The 15495-nt window shown below is 47.7% G+C and overlaps 1 protein-coding gene across 4 annotated transcripts in view; it reads left to right on the forward strand.

Moving 5' to 3' along the window:
• Nucleotides 1-1053: 1053 nt before the first annotated feature.
• The window catches only part of CLCN4 (chloride voltage-gated channel 4), a 68100-nt gene continuing 53658 nt past the window's right edge, over nt 1054-15495 (forward strand). For 3 of the 4 annotated variants that reach the window (XM_070502045.1, XM_014855393.3, XM_014855397.3), the window contains exons 1-3: nt 1054-1486; nt 1783-1933; nt 2667-2919. Coding sequence is in view for 1 of the 4 variants with exons in the window: in XM_014855393.3 (XP_014710879.1) it covers nt 2906-2919 (14 nt within the window). In the remaining 3 variants the exon portion in view is untranslated. The remainder of the gene's footprint in view (nt 1487-1782; nt 1934-2666; nt 2920-15495) is intronic. The other variant, XM_070502046.1, reaches the window with a different exon arrangement.

A 15495-nucleotide genomic window follows, 5' to 3' on the forward strand; every position in this document is an offset into this window, starting at 1 on the left:
ACAAGAGAAAGACTAATTTTGTACCTATGGCAGCGCATAGAAATATGAGACTCCAAGAAGCGACCAAAGCAAGCAGCTTTTATGCCTTTTAGAGAAGGAAACAATAAATTTGTGAAGAATTGACAGAACAAGGGGGTTTGGGCTTGGGGCAGCAAACTAGCAAAGAAGTAACCAGGTTTGTTGCTCTAGCCTTCTGGCCCCTGGATTCCCTTTCTGAAGATAAGGATGCTTTATATCCTCCTGGGACAGGCAGGGGGCCTTCACATGGGAGATTTATTTCCCGCTTTCAGGGGGACAAAGGAAGGTCAGAGTGTCCTCCTTGCATGGAGTTATTTCTGAAGTAACTTTGTTCAAAATAATCAATATGCCAAAGTCGCATATTCGGCTCTCCTTCACCACCTACCCAGGGTAGACGGATGTTCAGCACAGAATGCTTTGGAGCTCGCTTGTTTATCATTTAATAAACTATGAACGTCTTCCCATGTCAAAAAGTGTTGCTACCACATTAGTTTTAATTCTTCCATTGTATAGATGTCTTATAATTTAACCTATCCTCTGTTTTGGGAGCTTTAACTTGCAATCAGTGCTGTAAGATCATAAATAATATTGCAGCCAACTTTCCTTAGGTGATTCTTTGCACTCCCTTCCCACAAGGGCAAATTCCTGGAGCAAATGATACCAACAGCTGCTGGGCCCACAGTCTTTTTCACACTGTGCACACTTGTAAGGCTTTTTGTAGGAATTACTACACAGCCCACCAGGAAGCTTATTCAATTTACATTCTCATGAGTGGTATCTGTTTTTTTTTTTTTAAATCTTTGCTAAAATGACAATTTCATAGGTGGGGTGGAGGATGGTGGAAACTCTTTCATTCTGTTGAAAATTGCACCGCCCAGTTTTGGGCCTTTTCTGGATCGCCTGTTTGCTGTAATGTTTTTTTACACTTGAGCAATCACCCCGAAAAGTGAAGGTGAAATTAACCTATTGGCAAAAAAATCGCCGCAAGATGAGGAAGGTGCCTCTACTTTAGTCATTTCCGCCAAGCGGGAAAACAGAACAAGTCATTTTAGACCGCAGGAGGGCATTTTACAGACCACCAGCTCCCACCGATTCGTGGAACTCCTGCAGTCTCCCTCTAGTCTGTACAGCCTCTGAGGACAGCGCAGCCTGTGTCGGGACGCTGGGTTCTCTCCGGACACGAAAACACCGAGTGTTGGAGGCGAGAGAAATTGGCCTGGCGGGCCTCCAGAGCCAAGAGGTGACTGAGCCGGCTGGGCAGGGCTGAGTGGCTGGGCCGAGCACGTGACGCTCCCAGCCGGGCCCGCGGAGAGGTGGGGGTGGGCCCTGGGCGCCTGAGGCTGAAATCGACGTTTGCCTCTGGCAGGAAAATGAGCCTTTCAGCTTCTGTCTCCATCAGACCCTCCACCAGGAGCAGGGGATTTCGGTAGTATTTTAACTTTCTATCTCAGGAACCTGAAAGCAAAAGGTAAGTTGCTTATCACTTAGAAAAACAAACGAGAGGAGTGACCTAGAAAACCACACGGCCACTTTGTTGATTTTTAAAATCTCATGTTGAAAATAATGGATGGCTGTGAGAGGCAAGGGCCCATATTTATCCCCAAATTAGAGACTGACCTTATGAACAGAAATTTGGTTAATCTGGAGGGAATGGTGGTAAAAGGGGCCGGGTTAAATATAGAATGACATGAAAGCTGCTGGAATAAATAGCAAGTAAGTAACGCCTGCCTGCTTGTAAAACCATCTATTTCACATCTCTTTCAGGGGCCTGAGCCAAGGGAATGTTAAAATTGCGATTTAAACTCAAGTGAAAGTAAACTAATCTATATGAAATTGGAATACAAATAAAAACGGTTCCCGCTTTTGCCCCTTCACGTTTCAAAACCGGTTGTGTGGTTTGGCAAAAGAAAAGTTGGTATGTTCACTGCTTAAGTTTGAAATATGCCATTTCAAATTTACAGCATGATCACAGTTGGAATTTTCTAAGGCTTTGTAGGCAAGGCTGTTTCAGTTGTGAGTGAGAAATGACATCGTACGTATTTTCTGCAATAGTAAGATGACGCACTTCTGCAGAATGTCATAAAAATTAGAAAACGTGAAATAATGAGTTATTGCGAATTAACTCGTTCATGTCGGAGAGTTCAAATTCCTTGCCAGAAGATTTAAGCAAACACAGACACAAGCACAGCCATGCTCATGCAATAGTGCTTTATTTTAAATAATCAAATATTCGAGTAAGTAGTACAGATACGTGGTGTCACAATTTTTTTCTTTGGCAAATACAAATAAGTACTGGAATGCAGCTATTGAGAGTAAATAAAAGCTTTATTCATCAGTGCAATTAGTCTAATAATCCATAATGAATATGCTTCAAATTAAAGTATCTGATATATGATTTGAAACATTGAACCTCTATGCAAAGTATGTCCATGCACTCTATATTTTAACTGTCATTTTGATCCGCACAAAATATCTTTATTTCTCCATTGCATTTGGTAAAGACTTTTTAAAATAAAACACTAAATTGTTTCCTTTCATTACTAATCCCCTTATTGCTAGCGCTTTTGAAATCCTATTACATGCTTGGAGCCTGTAATCATTTGGATTTCTCCTTCTGTGCGCTGTTTGTTTCCCATACTTCGTGAAAGGCCAGGCAAGCTGCGCGCAGCAAGCAAACCGCCCAGAAAGAAGGCCGAAGCGGGGCTTCCCCGCCGCTAGCTCCTCACCTCCAGGGACTTCCAGGGTCTTCCCCCAACCCCCGCCTCACCCAGAGGGCGTCACGTGCCGGCGTGAGGCCTGCCTCCTGGTGACGTCACCGCGCTCGCAGCCGTCGCGCTGAAGAAAGGATGCTCTAGGATGCTGTGCAGGTGGGCGGCCGGGCTGCGCCATGCGGCACTGCAGGTAAGGGGCGCGCGGCGCCGACTCTGCAGGCGGAGCCCCAGCCCGCGGGCCTCCAGCCCGTTGGCACCCCAGAAAGCAAAACTCGGGTCTCTGGCTGCTGCGGCTGCTGCGTGCACCGGGCGGGGGAGGGCTGTTGCAGGCCCACGCGTGACTTGGGTCTTGGCATGCTCATCCTGGGAAAGTGGGCAGGGGCCAGACAGAAAGACCGAGGCATTTTGCTCCGGAGGGAAAAAATCTGGAATGATCACAATACGTGCATTATAAAGAGAGAGAGAGGCTTGTCAAAGATGACTATCAAATGTTTTCTGGCTATCATTGTGCTTGTTAAATAATGACACGTTTACTAATTCTCCTTACGGGGTTTGTCCTCAGTATTTAGCCTGATTTCTTTCAAAGCAGAAGCTGCTTTGCTTTGAATGGAATGGAAACTTCTTGATTAGCGGTTTAAGAGCTAGATGTGCAAGCTGAATCGTTTTGCATTATTTTTGCAAGGTTCTAGCGTTTAAAGTGGATATGTCAGAAATGTATTTTGTTTCTTCCAGGTGTTTTAAATAGATGTGAAAATAACAGTATCCAATAAGATAAAATAAAATGTAGCCTCCGAAGGTAACGTGCGAGTGAAAGAACGAACGAATCAACTACATCTTTTCAGAACCAAGCGGTCTGTAGAGGCGGTGGGGGTGGAGACGAACACCCAAGCCCAAGAATTCCCAGGGTTCTTTTTAATTCCCTCGCTGAATAATTCGCCTCCTGAAAGAAGGGGCTTGATGACTCAGCGGCAGATGGGGGGGGGGGGGTCAGGTGACTTCGGTTCTAGCAGGACAGGGTGTGTGTGGCATTTTAATGGACTCTTTTGAGAGTTCTGACCTGTGTTTACGTTCTTTTCTCTGGTTCAAATACAACCCGAGGCCAGGACGTGTGTGGGCACCCTTAGGAGAATGTGGCATTCTTTTCTGTAAAACACGACCCTTCTGGAAGCCTTGGTTTCAGTAAACTGTGTAGGAATTCACATCATGAATAATTTGACCCACCAGCTACTATGGGAGGATCTGTAAAGCAATGCTATTTTAGTTGATGAAGAAGGCATTTCTTTTTTTCTTTTTTTTTTTTTACAGTGGATTTACTATGATCTCAGGCAGCCCAAATAGCTTTGGCTCTGAGAAAGAGATTATGCTGCCACCGTCTGCTTTATTTGCCAACCCATTTTCAATTGATTTGCTCTGGTCATTTCTTTCAGAGTAAGGCAAAGCTAGAAAAACCTCAGAGAACTCTCTTCCAACGTAGAACTTTGTAAGATCCATCCAGAAGACATCAGGGGGAAAAGAGACAGGATGTGAGCCCTGTTTAAAGAAAATGTGGATGTGCATGGGATGTAATCAGCCAGACTTATCATGTGCTAAAATCAAAATAATGTTTCTGAGAAATTAATGCTGTGTTGGAAAATGAGCTGGCAAGCTGTTGGGACATATACTTCAGCCTAGAGAGCCAAATGTCAAAATTATGTCTATGTCAATATCTGTGTCTATGTCTGTATCATGCCTATATCTCTGAGTCTATATCTATATTCATATCCATCTATGTCTATATCTCCATGTCTATATCTATATCCATGTCTCTGTCTATATCCATGTCTATATTTTTATCTCCATGTCTATATCCATATCCATGTCTGTCTATATCCATGTCTATATCTATATTCATATCCATCTATGTTATTTTTATCTCCATGTCTCTGTCTATATCCATGTCTCTGTCTATATCCATGTCTCCATGTCTATATATCCATATCCATGTCTATATCTATATGTCTGTGTCTGTATCTATATCCATGTCTATATCTTTATCTCAATGTCTCTATCTATAGCCATATCCATGTCTATGTCTGTATCTATGTCTCCATGTCTATATCTATATCCATATCAATGTTTTTATCTGTATCTTTGTGTCTATATCTATAGCCATATCTATATCTGTCTCAATGTCTATTATCTGTGTCTCCATGTCTATATCTATATCCATGTCTATGTCTATATCCATGTCTATATCTTTATCTGCATGTCTGTATCTATATCCATATCCATATCCATGTCCATACCTATATCTCCATGTCTCTGTATCTATCATCTGTGTCTTTACTGTAGTCTTTTTTTTAAATGTATGTTTAACTTTATAACAAAATGCCCAGCTGTTTTCCAGGATGGGTGTACCATTTTGCATTTCTGCTAGCAATGTATAGAATTTCAGTTGCTCACCATCCTTGCCAGCACCTTGGTGTTAGATATTTTTAAAAGTTTTAGCCTTGCTAGTAGGTATGTAGTGGTATCTCCTGTGTTTATTTTTTTAAGTGAATGAGTCTTATTATATGTAGATTATTCCCTGCTAGCACCTTGGTATTGTCAGGTTTAAAAAAAAAAAAAAACTTTAGCCATTCTAGTTGGTAGTAATGGTATCTCGTATTTTAAAAAAAACGTTTTTTTTAAATACTTTACTGATTTATTGGGTTTTGGGTCTGTTTCCCCTGCTGGAACATGAACTCCATGAAGGTGGAGGTTCATGTCTGTCTTGTTGGTTCCTCTGTCTCCAGCACTGGGCATGGTACTGGGAATATTTAGTAACTGTTTAGTACACTAGTCAATGTCAAGTAATTGAACAAGTCCCGAAGGCCTGGCGGGAACCACCATGCTCCTGCCAGCAGAGGTTAAACCCTCCGTGGCGCCTCTACTCTTCTCAGGGATGGGGGGTCAGGGATGAGCTGGATTTGGCGGCACATGGTTTCAGGCTGAAATTACTACCAAGGAGGAGATAGCTAGCAGCTTTCGTTACCTAGTTGGTAACTGATCTTCATTTTTTATCAATTATTTTCAAGCCCCTGGATCCAACCATGTCTGAAGCTTCAATTTTTTTTTTAAATTTTATTCTTCCCATCCCTCAACCCCTGCCTCTGGCAGGCACCAATCTGTTCTCTGTATGAGCTTTTAAAAAAAATTTTTAGGTGACACATATAAGAGGGATAATATGATATTTGTCTTTCTTTGCCTGACTTATTTCACTTATCGTAATGCCCTTGAGGTCCATCTATGTTGTCGCAAATGGCAAGATTTCATTCTTTTTTTTATGGCTGAATAATATTCCGTTGTATATGTACGCACTACATTTTCTTTATCCCTGCATCCGTTGATGGACACTTAGGTTGTTTCCATGTCTTGGCTGTTGTGAATAATGCTGCAGTGAACATAGGGGTGCAAATATCTTTTTGAATTAGTGTTTTCATTTTCTTTGGATAAATACCCAGAAGTGGCAAAGCTGGATCATATGGTAGTTCTATTTTTAATTTTTGGGGGAACCTCCATACTGTTTTCCATGGTGGCTGCGCCAATTTACATTCCCACCAATGGCACACAAGAGTTCCCTTTTCTCCACATCCTCATCAACACTTGTTATTTCTTGTCCTTTTGATAATAGCCATTCTAACAGGTGTGGAATGATAGCTCCTTGTAGTTCTGATTTGCATTTCCCTGATGATTAGTGTTGCTGAGCATCTTTTCATGTACCTGTTGGCCATCTGCATGTCTTCTTTGGAAAAATGTCTACTCAGATCTTCTGCTCACTTTTTAATTGCATTGTTTTATTGCGATTGAGTTGTATGAATTCTTTATATGTTTTGGATATTAGCCCCTTATCTAAGAAATATATGATTTGCAAATATTTTCTCCCATTCAGTAGGTTGTCTTTTCTTTTTTTTTTTTTGAGGAAGATTAGCCCTGAGCTAACTGCTGCCAATCCTCCTCTTTTTGCTGAGGAAGACTGGCCCTGAGCTAACATCCATGCCCATCTTCCTCTACTTTATATGTGGGACGCCTACTACAGCATGGCTTGCCAGGTGGTGCCATGTCCGCACCCGGGATCTGAACCGGCGAACCCCGGCCCGCAGAAGGGGAAGGTGTGCACTTCACTGGTGAGCCGCCGGGCCAGCCCTGCCTTTTCATTTTATTGATGGCTTCCTTTCTGTGCAGAAGCTCTTTAATATGATGTGGTCCCACTTATTTATTTTTGTTTTTATTGCTTTTGCTTTTGGTGTCAGATTCAAAAAATCATCGCCAAGCCCTATGTCAAGGAGCTTCCTGCCTATGTTTTCTTCTAGGAGTTTTATGGTTTCAGGTCTTACTTTTAAGTCTTTAATCCATTTCAAGTTAATTTTTGCGTGAGGTGTAATTTTGCAAGTGGTGCTTCTTTCGGAGTTTGCGCGCCCTGACGTGTCGCTGCAGTATTTCAGTAGTCTGTTCTGCAGATCTCTGCATTCGGTTCAGGTTGACTACAAGAACTAAAATCCTCAGCTCCCAGCCCTCCTTCCCCCCGAGCCTAACGCTAGCCAGAGCAGAGCAGATGCCAGAGACGGATGTGATAGAGACCTGGATTCCATTTCTGGCTTTGTGGCTGGATAACCATGGACAAGTCGCTTTGTGTCTTTGGGTTTCAGTTTTCTCGTCCTCAGAGTAACCATGGAATTTAGATCAGGGTTTCTGAGCATTGGCACTATTGACATTTGGGGCCGGGTAAATCTGTTGTGTAGGGCTGTCCTGTGCACTGTAGGATGCTTGGCAGCATCCCTGGCCTCTACCCATTAGATGCCAGGAGCACCTCCTCCCAAGTTGTCACAGTCAAAAATGTCTCCAGACTTTGCCATGCGTCCCCTGGGGGAGCTCTCTTGCCCCCGGGGTGAGAACCACTGATTCAGATGATCTCTGAACGTTCTTCTGGCTCCAGTATTCTTGAATTCATTGTCCTGTGCTTTGTTTAATGCTGCGTTCTTGGTCAGAGAGCTGATTCCCTTTCATAATGTCGTATGCTGTGTGTTGCAGAATACAATGTGAAGGCTTTTTTTATGCTGTGGGGTTCCAGAAATAGCTTCTATCCAAAGGGGAGGCCTCTTTGTATGCCAGTTGTAGCTGGGAAGCTAGCTTGGCAGAAAGGAGAGTGTTAGGGAAAGAAAAAACCTCAAGCACTAGATCAGCGTGTGCTGGAACCTGCTGGACCTGGGTGCACAGCAGACCTGGAGGACGTCATGTCCGTGTTGACTCGGAACCTGGGGCAGACCTGACAGCCGAGTGTCCCTTTCCTTACCTGCGAAAGTGGGAGTAACAGTACCCGTGGGGGTGTTGTAGGAGGAACTGAGATCACGAATGGTGCTGGCGCTGACTGTGGGAGAAGATGGTGGTGATGTCTACACAGCTAGGAGGAGGCCAACGCAAGCGGCCCCCGAGTGCCGCCGGGAACACCCCCTCAGGGCGGTGGTGGGGACCTGCTTCCAGCCCCAGTACATGACTTGCATCTAACGCTTCAGAGGGCAGCTCTGGCTGTGCCCCTCCACTCTCGGAACGGCCACCCCCTCTATAAAATGGGGCCAACTGTATTTGCTTGGTTTTTTGGGGGGATCAGATGGATGTAAGAGGGTCTGCGAGCTGGAAAACTCCTGAGAGACAGGGAGCAGTGGCGGCAGTGGCATTGCAGCGTGCGGGCCGTGTTTTATGTGTTTGTGGGTTGGGGAGTGGGGGAGGTTAGAATGGCCAGAAAAATTGCCCCTGGCCCCCAGGTCTGGGACTGCAATGTGCCCCCCCCATTCCCTTGCCTTCAGCTCGCTCTCTCTCTGACACTTTCTGGCCTCGTAATAATTACTCTTCTAGGGAGGTGGCCCTCAGGGAGACTGAGCTGCCGTGCAGAGGCCAGGCACAGCAGCCTTGCCCCTCGCGGGTCCCCGTGTGGGCTGCCCTGTTCCTTTCGGGTCCCATTCCACAGCTTGTCTGTGCCCCCGAGCAGGCCCCTCGCTCCCGTGAGCTCAGAACGGCTTGGCACCCTCGGTGGACCATCTGGCCCTGTCTCTGTAGCAAGTCAAAATTGTGGAAAAAATAAAAAAGGAGGATTCTCCATCACTGAGACTTAAGAGGCTGGAAAACTGTGCTTGGCAGCTCTGCTCTGGCGGAGCGCCAGGGCTGCGTGGCTCGTCACCAGCAGATGTTGATTTCTCCCGCTCTGGGGGCTGGAAGTCCAAGGTCAAGGTGGCACGTGGTTGGGTGCTGGGGAGGGCCCTCTTCTGGGTTGCAGATGGCACCTTTTCCTTGTGTCCTCACGTGGCAGGAAGAGAGCGAGCTAGCTCTGTGGGGCCTCTCTTATAAGGGTGCTATCCCATTCGTGGGGGCTCCACCCTCATGACCTAATCACCCCAAAGGTCCCACCTCCTAATGCCATCACATTGAGGGTTAGGATTTCAACATATGAACTTCGGGGGCCACATTCAGTCCATGACAATAGCCAAATATAACTCGTAGCCCTTGACTGGATCCTGGCCTGAGCAAACATCTGTACTAGGCATTTGGGGACACCTGGGTTTTGTTGGTGTAACTGGCTATTAGCTGATACGGGGAAACTACTGTACATTTTATTGGGTATGATAATCTTGTGGTGTGGCAGGCACCCAGCGAAGCCACTTGTGGATTCCTGACACAGGAACAGTGAGATAACACGTGTTTCCTGCTGCCATGCTTTGGGTACTTTGTTCCCGAGCAGTAGATAACTAACACGTGTGTGTGTGTAGAAGCATGTTCTTTTTGGAGCTGCATGCTGAAGTATTTAGGGATGAAGCGTCATGATTGCAATAAGTTACTTTTAAAATTTTTAAAAATATTTTTGGAGATCTCTTTAATGTATGGCTGACCAGAAGACAGATGAATTCTCATACCTGCTTCTACATTCAACGTGTTGCAGTGTTACATGTCATGTAGCCTCTGGAAAGTTCTACTATACATTCACAAGAGAATGAGAATGGAAAAAGGCAAATAACAATTTAAGATTATTTAAAAAATTTTCTTGACAGTGTGGGCCCCCCTACGGGGTCTTGGGGACCACAGGGTGTCCCCAGATAGCACTTTGAGAAACACTGCTTTAGGCCAATAGTTTACTTTTCAATGGTTCAATTAAATGAAGAAAGAAAGAGATGAGGCAAATGTGACCAAATAGGAGCACTGTTGAATCTGATTGGTTTTTCATTGGACTCGGTATATTTGAAAATGTTCATAATAAAAAGTTAAGAAAAAGAAAGGAAATGTAGACTCTTAGACATGTGGGAGATTCTGAGTGAGCAGGTCTGGGGTGAGGCCCAGCAGGAGGAGTTTTTTTTTTCTCTTGAGGAAGATTAGCCTTGAGCTAACATCTGCTGCCAATCCTCCCCTTTTTGGTGAGGAAGACTGACCCTGAGCTAACATCTGTGCCCATCTTCCTCTACTTTCTATGTGGGATGCCTACCACAGCATGGCTTGATAAGCGGTGCCATGTCCGCATCTGGGATCCGAACCGGTGAACCCCAGGCTGCTGAAGCGGAACGTGCACACTTAACCACTGTGCCACCGGGCTGGCCCCCCCAGCGGGAGGATTTTGAACCCAAGCTCCAGGGGCCCCGATTGCATGGACCCAAGGCCCCACCTAAGGCCAGCTGCCCCAGAAGTTCCCAGCTTATGCCCTGCCCTCCAGCCTTCCACCATCCCGAACCAGACCGAGGTGGGTTAGTTGTGGTGTTGGCTCATCTGTCCTGCCGCCACCGATCTGGGCAGGTGTGTGGGGACAGTCCACCCCTCACACACACTCTCCCTCCTAGCAAACCCTGGCGTGCTGGCTGTGGAGAAGGCCTTGTTAGCAGACCTTTGCTTAAGTATCTGTCCAGGGGACGGCCAGAGAGAAGCTTGCCTTCCTAAGGGCGGGGGTGGGTTTCCTTTAGAAATCATGGTGAGTACTTTTTCAGTGACTTGTTTTTCATCTTATGCACACATAGTGAGAATTTCAAGCAGTGTCAAGGTTATGTAAAGAAAACAAAGTCCCCTTCCCATCCTTAGTCCCCCATCCCCCCCAAAGGCAGCCACTGATAACTTTACCATACATTGTTTCCGAAAATGTCTGTGCAGACATACCCATCTGTAGAACGTATACAGCGCTTTTCTTGCTTTATTGGGGTTTACATGGAGCAAAATGCATGGATCTTACTTCAGCCGTTTTTGGCAGAGGACATTCCCAGTACTCCCAGAGGACCCCATCTTACTCCCCTGTAGCCAAACCCTCTGACCAGAGGCAACCCCCGCTCTGATTTCTGTCGGCACAGGTTACTTTTGCCTGTTCTTGAACTTCATGTACGTGGAATCCTACCATTTATACACTTTTATATCTGGCTTCCTTCACTCAGCAGGCTTTTGAGAGTCATCCGTCATTTCATGCAGCAGTAATTCATTCATTCCATTTTCGTGTGAATAGCCCTTTTAGAGAAAAAGTGGGAGCACTCGATATGCCCCATTCCTCTGACTACTCTTGTAAGCATGCTGACAGTGTTCCACTGTGTGGATGGTGTGGTCATTTATTTAACCGCTCCCCTGTTGAGGGACATGTGGATTACACAGGCTTTTGTACTCAGTGATAATGGTGTTAGACGAATGTAAAAATGCTAAAGAAGAAAAGATCCTCTGGCTTAATTAAATGCATGGAATTTAGATGTTGGAAGTCAGCTTCAAAATCACAGCAACCCTTCTGTCTCACAGATGAGGGGTAGATGTCCAGAGAAGTCAAGTGACTGGCCCAAGGTCATGTGACTGATAGTGACAGAGCTGGGGAACCCTGGGGTCCCTCAATACCTTGTACAGAATGCTCTTTTTTCCACTCCAGGCTCTGTGAGGGCAGGGGCTGCTTGGGCCCTGTCACCACTGTGAACACAGCCCGTGGCACTCGGCCTAGGCGGTGCTCAGTGAATACTTGCTGAATGAAAAGATCAGTGAAATATTAGCCTCCTGAGAAAAGATGTCAGTATCACGAGCCCTGCAAAGGCGTTTCCATGAGATGCGAGCTTCAGCATTCATTCATTCACTCCCTCATTTACTACTTTGTTCAGCAAATGCTTGTTGGGTCCCTGCTGTGTCTCTATGCATCTAGGCCAGGGTTTCTCAACCTTGACACTGGGGACGTTTGGCCTGGATGATTCTCTGTGTTGGGGCCGTCCTGTGCACTGTAGCTTGTTTAGCAGCATCCCTGGCCTCCATACACTGGATGCCAGTAGCAACCACTGTCCTGTCCCCCATTGTGACAACCAAACTCCAGACATTGCCAAATGTCCCCTCATGGGCAAAATTGCCCCCGATTGAGACCTACCAGTCTAGGCATTGGGATACCCGGTGAAAGCAAATGGACAAAGTTCGTGCCCTTGTGGAACTGACATTTGAGTTGAGGAAAGAGAAAGTTTTAAGTCTATTTTATAGGTTGTGCCTTTGAGTGAAATACAGTAGGAGGCAAAGGATGGACAGTGATTGGTTCAGAATGCTAGCTAGATGGGGTGGTCACGAGGGCCTCTCTGAGGGCTAACACAGGAGCAGGGACCTGAATGAAGTGAGGGAGAGCCATGTGAACATTGAGGGGTCTAAGTGTTCAGGGCTGAGGGAACAGCCAGTGCAAAGGTCCTGAGGCGAGACAGGGCTGGGTGCATTTTAAGGAACAGCAAGGAGGTCTGTGTCCAGAGAAGAGCAGCCCAGAGAAGATGTGGTAGGAAAGGTGCCCGGAGGGGTAGCCAGGGCAGACCATGTGGGAACTTGGCAGGAGTGTCACCAACCCTAGATTATTCTACATGTGATGGAAAGCCACTGGATGCCTTTGGGTGGTGTAGTGACGTGTAGGGACTTGTGTTTGAAAGGATGACTCTGGCAGCTCTTAGAAGAGTCAGAGGTGGGTAAGAGAGAAAGCAGGGTGGCCGGCAAGGAGGCTGGGATGGTGGCCAGGTGAGCAGTGACTGGGTGACCAGGTGAGCTCTAACTTAGAGGAACATGTCTCCAGCGAACTTGGCAGCAGTGTTGTGCTGGGCTCCGGGGTGGGCTGGCTGTCAGAAGAGGACAGGCCGGTGAGGTCCGTGTAACCACAGTACTTTGAGGCGGAGGCCGGGCAGGCTGCCGATGTCACCCCTCGTGCCTGCGTCAGGGACAGCAGTACCTTTGATGGGCGGCGGTTCCCAGGGCCAGCAAAGGAGGGAGCACGCGCCTTCAGCATATGATACTAGAAAAGCTGTCCTGTTCTGGATGAAGTCACCCCAGTCCTCGGGCTGCTGTTTGGTGGCCATGATTCTTGGGGTCGTGGTCATGGCCATACACAGATTTCTCACCGCCCCTTGAGCCTACCACACTCGTCCCTGTCACTGGGTCTGTGAATTGGCTATTCTCTGTACCTGGAGGGCTAAGCCCCCACACCTCGTGCTGGCCAGCGCAGGTCGTTTGCTGTCCATTGTCACCTCCGAGTGGCCTTTCCTTGTCACCTGAGCCGCGCTCTCCCGCCCTGGCCGGGCGTAGTCCGCCATGCCTCTTTTGTGTTTCTTTCCTTCGTTCTAGCACAGTTCCCTCTGCGGTTGTGCCCACTGAGCACTTGCTTGCTGTCGCCGCCCGGGTCTTTGTGCAGTGCCTGAGAGCAGGCAGCCTGGCCCTGGGTGGAACTGAGGAACGTTTGAGACGGGAGCCTTCCCTGTTGGAGGTGACAGTAACCCCTCCTCAAGTCACAGAGGGGAGGGTCCTGGAGGGCTGGGCCCTGTGAGGGCAGTGCTGGGCTTGCTCCCATCAGCAGCAGGGGCTTGGGCTGGAGGGAGAATGGCGCACAGAGGCTGCTTTCTGCTTATCCCCTTGGGAAGTCTGCTCCCTGCCCTGGTGGCCGGGCCTTGCTGACTCATTGCTCCTGGCTGACACTGCTTCCCTTGTGCTGGCCCAGCACTTTTTACCTTGTCTCTCTGAGGGCTGCCTGTGCTTACCTGCCTCTCGGTCCTTAGTTTCCTTCTGGGTTTGAATGGCTCAATGTGAAACTTCTTTTTCCTCGCCACTGTAACCCTTGGAGGCGCTGGGTGGGTTAGAGGGGCTTCGTGGTCAGTAGACAGCAGGGCCGACCGCATGATTACGGACGAGTCATTTTTCCTCTTAGCTTAGTCATGCCTTCCAGCGGCACCCCTTTCCCTGAAACGTACGAATTAACTGTCATTTCAGCCCTTACCTTGGTAACCCAGCGAGAGTATGGTTAAGCCAGCCGGTGGCTGTGTTCCCCTGCGGCCTTGTCCTGAGGACATGGGAGGAACACCTCAAGGCCAGATTTGTTGACTCCCTGTACTTAACCTTCACAAAGTTTGAGTTGGTCAGTCAGTTTGTCAAACAAACTGAGTTTGTTCAGACACTCACTGGTCATGAGTGTCTGTTGAAATTTTTTTTATCTGTGAGGAGGGTTATACCCCACATAAGCAGGAAATAGATTGTTGTGGAGGAAAATGGTCCATGGAAGGTCAGTCTGAAGAGGTCCCAGGAGAGAGAGGGACAAAGTGGTATTTCCCTCTAGCACTGTCTTCAGCAGCTGTTATGGGCTGAATTGTGTCCCTCAAAATTCCTATGTTGAAGTCCTAGCCCCTAGTACCTCAGAATGTGACCTTATTTGGAGACAGGGTCTTTATAAAGCTAGTCAAGTGAAAATGAGGCCATTAGGGTGGACCCTAATCCGGCGTGACTGGTGTCCTTATAAGAAGAGGAAGTTTCTACACGGACAGGCACAGAGGGAAGATGACGTGAAGGGACGTAGAGAGAAGATGGCCATCCACAAGCTGAGGAGAGAGACCTGGAACAGATCTTTCCCTCAGCGCTTCCAGAAGGCACCGACGCTGCCGTCACCGTGAGCTCAGGCTTCTGGGCTCCAGAACTGGGAGACAGTACATTTTTGGTATTTGAGCCATCCAGTCTGTGGTCCTTTGGTATGGCCACCCTGGTGAACTAACCCAGCAGCGTTTTCAGGGGAGGTCAGAGGGCAACGTGGTGGGGCTTTCCTTCAGCTCTTTCCACACAGTTGAGGAGAAGCGCGGCCAGCAGTGCCTCTCCACGGAGGCAGGTGGCTCTCGGGTCCTGAGAGGACCGAGGCCGACTAGGCTATTGTGGAGGAAGGGCCCTTGGGGCCTGGGCTCGAATCTGGCTCCCCACTCACTGTCTGTGAGACTTAGGCCTGTGACCTAACCTCTCCTCTGCCTCAGTCCACTTATCTGTCACTTGGGCCTGAGGGTGACAGTGTTTAATTTAGAGTGCCAGGAGCCCCACCGGCACACCGTGAGCGCTGTACAAAGTTGCTGTTACTGTTAGTGTTGTGAGAAGGAGTCTTGGGGGAAAGTTTAAGTCCTTGGCCCTTGGCACCGGGAACACAGAGACCTCATGCCCCCTCTCCCTGCCCCCTGGGGTGGGGATGTGAGAACACTGAGTCCATTGTGTCACCCAAGGCCACATGCAGTTGGCCTCATCTCCTTTCCAGCACACAGGCTGTGTTCCAAAATGGGACAAATAGCTGTGTGGCCCTGGGGCTATAGGAACCATGCCACAGAGGGAGGGTCATGGTCCCACACCAGCTCCCCGGTCCTAGGGAAGCCAGACTGTAGCTGAATGAGCCAGAGAGTGCTGGGGGCTGGGAGGCGGGCCAAGGAGGAAGGAGGAGGGGGAAGAGGAGTGACCGTCCTTCAGTCCTTCATCTCTGCCTGCTCCGGGCAAAATTTTGAAAGAG

This window comes from Equus asinus, chromosome X (assembly GCF_041296235.1).
Source record: "Equus asinus isolate D_3611 breed Donkey chromosome X, EquAss-T2T_v2, whole genome shotgun sequence".
NCBI classification, from domain to species: Eukaryota; Metazoa; Chordata; class Mammalia; order Perissodactyla; family Equidae; genus Equus; species Equus asinus.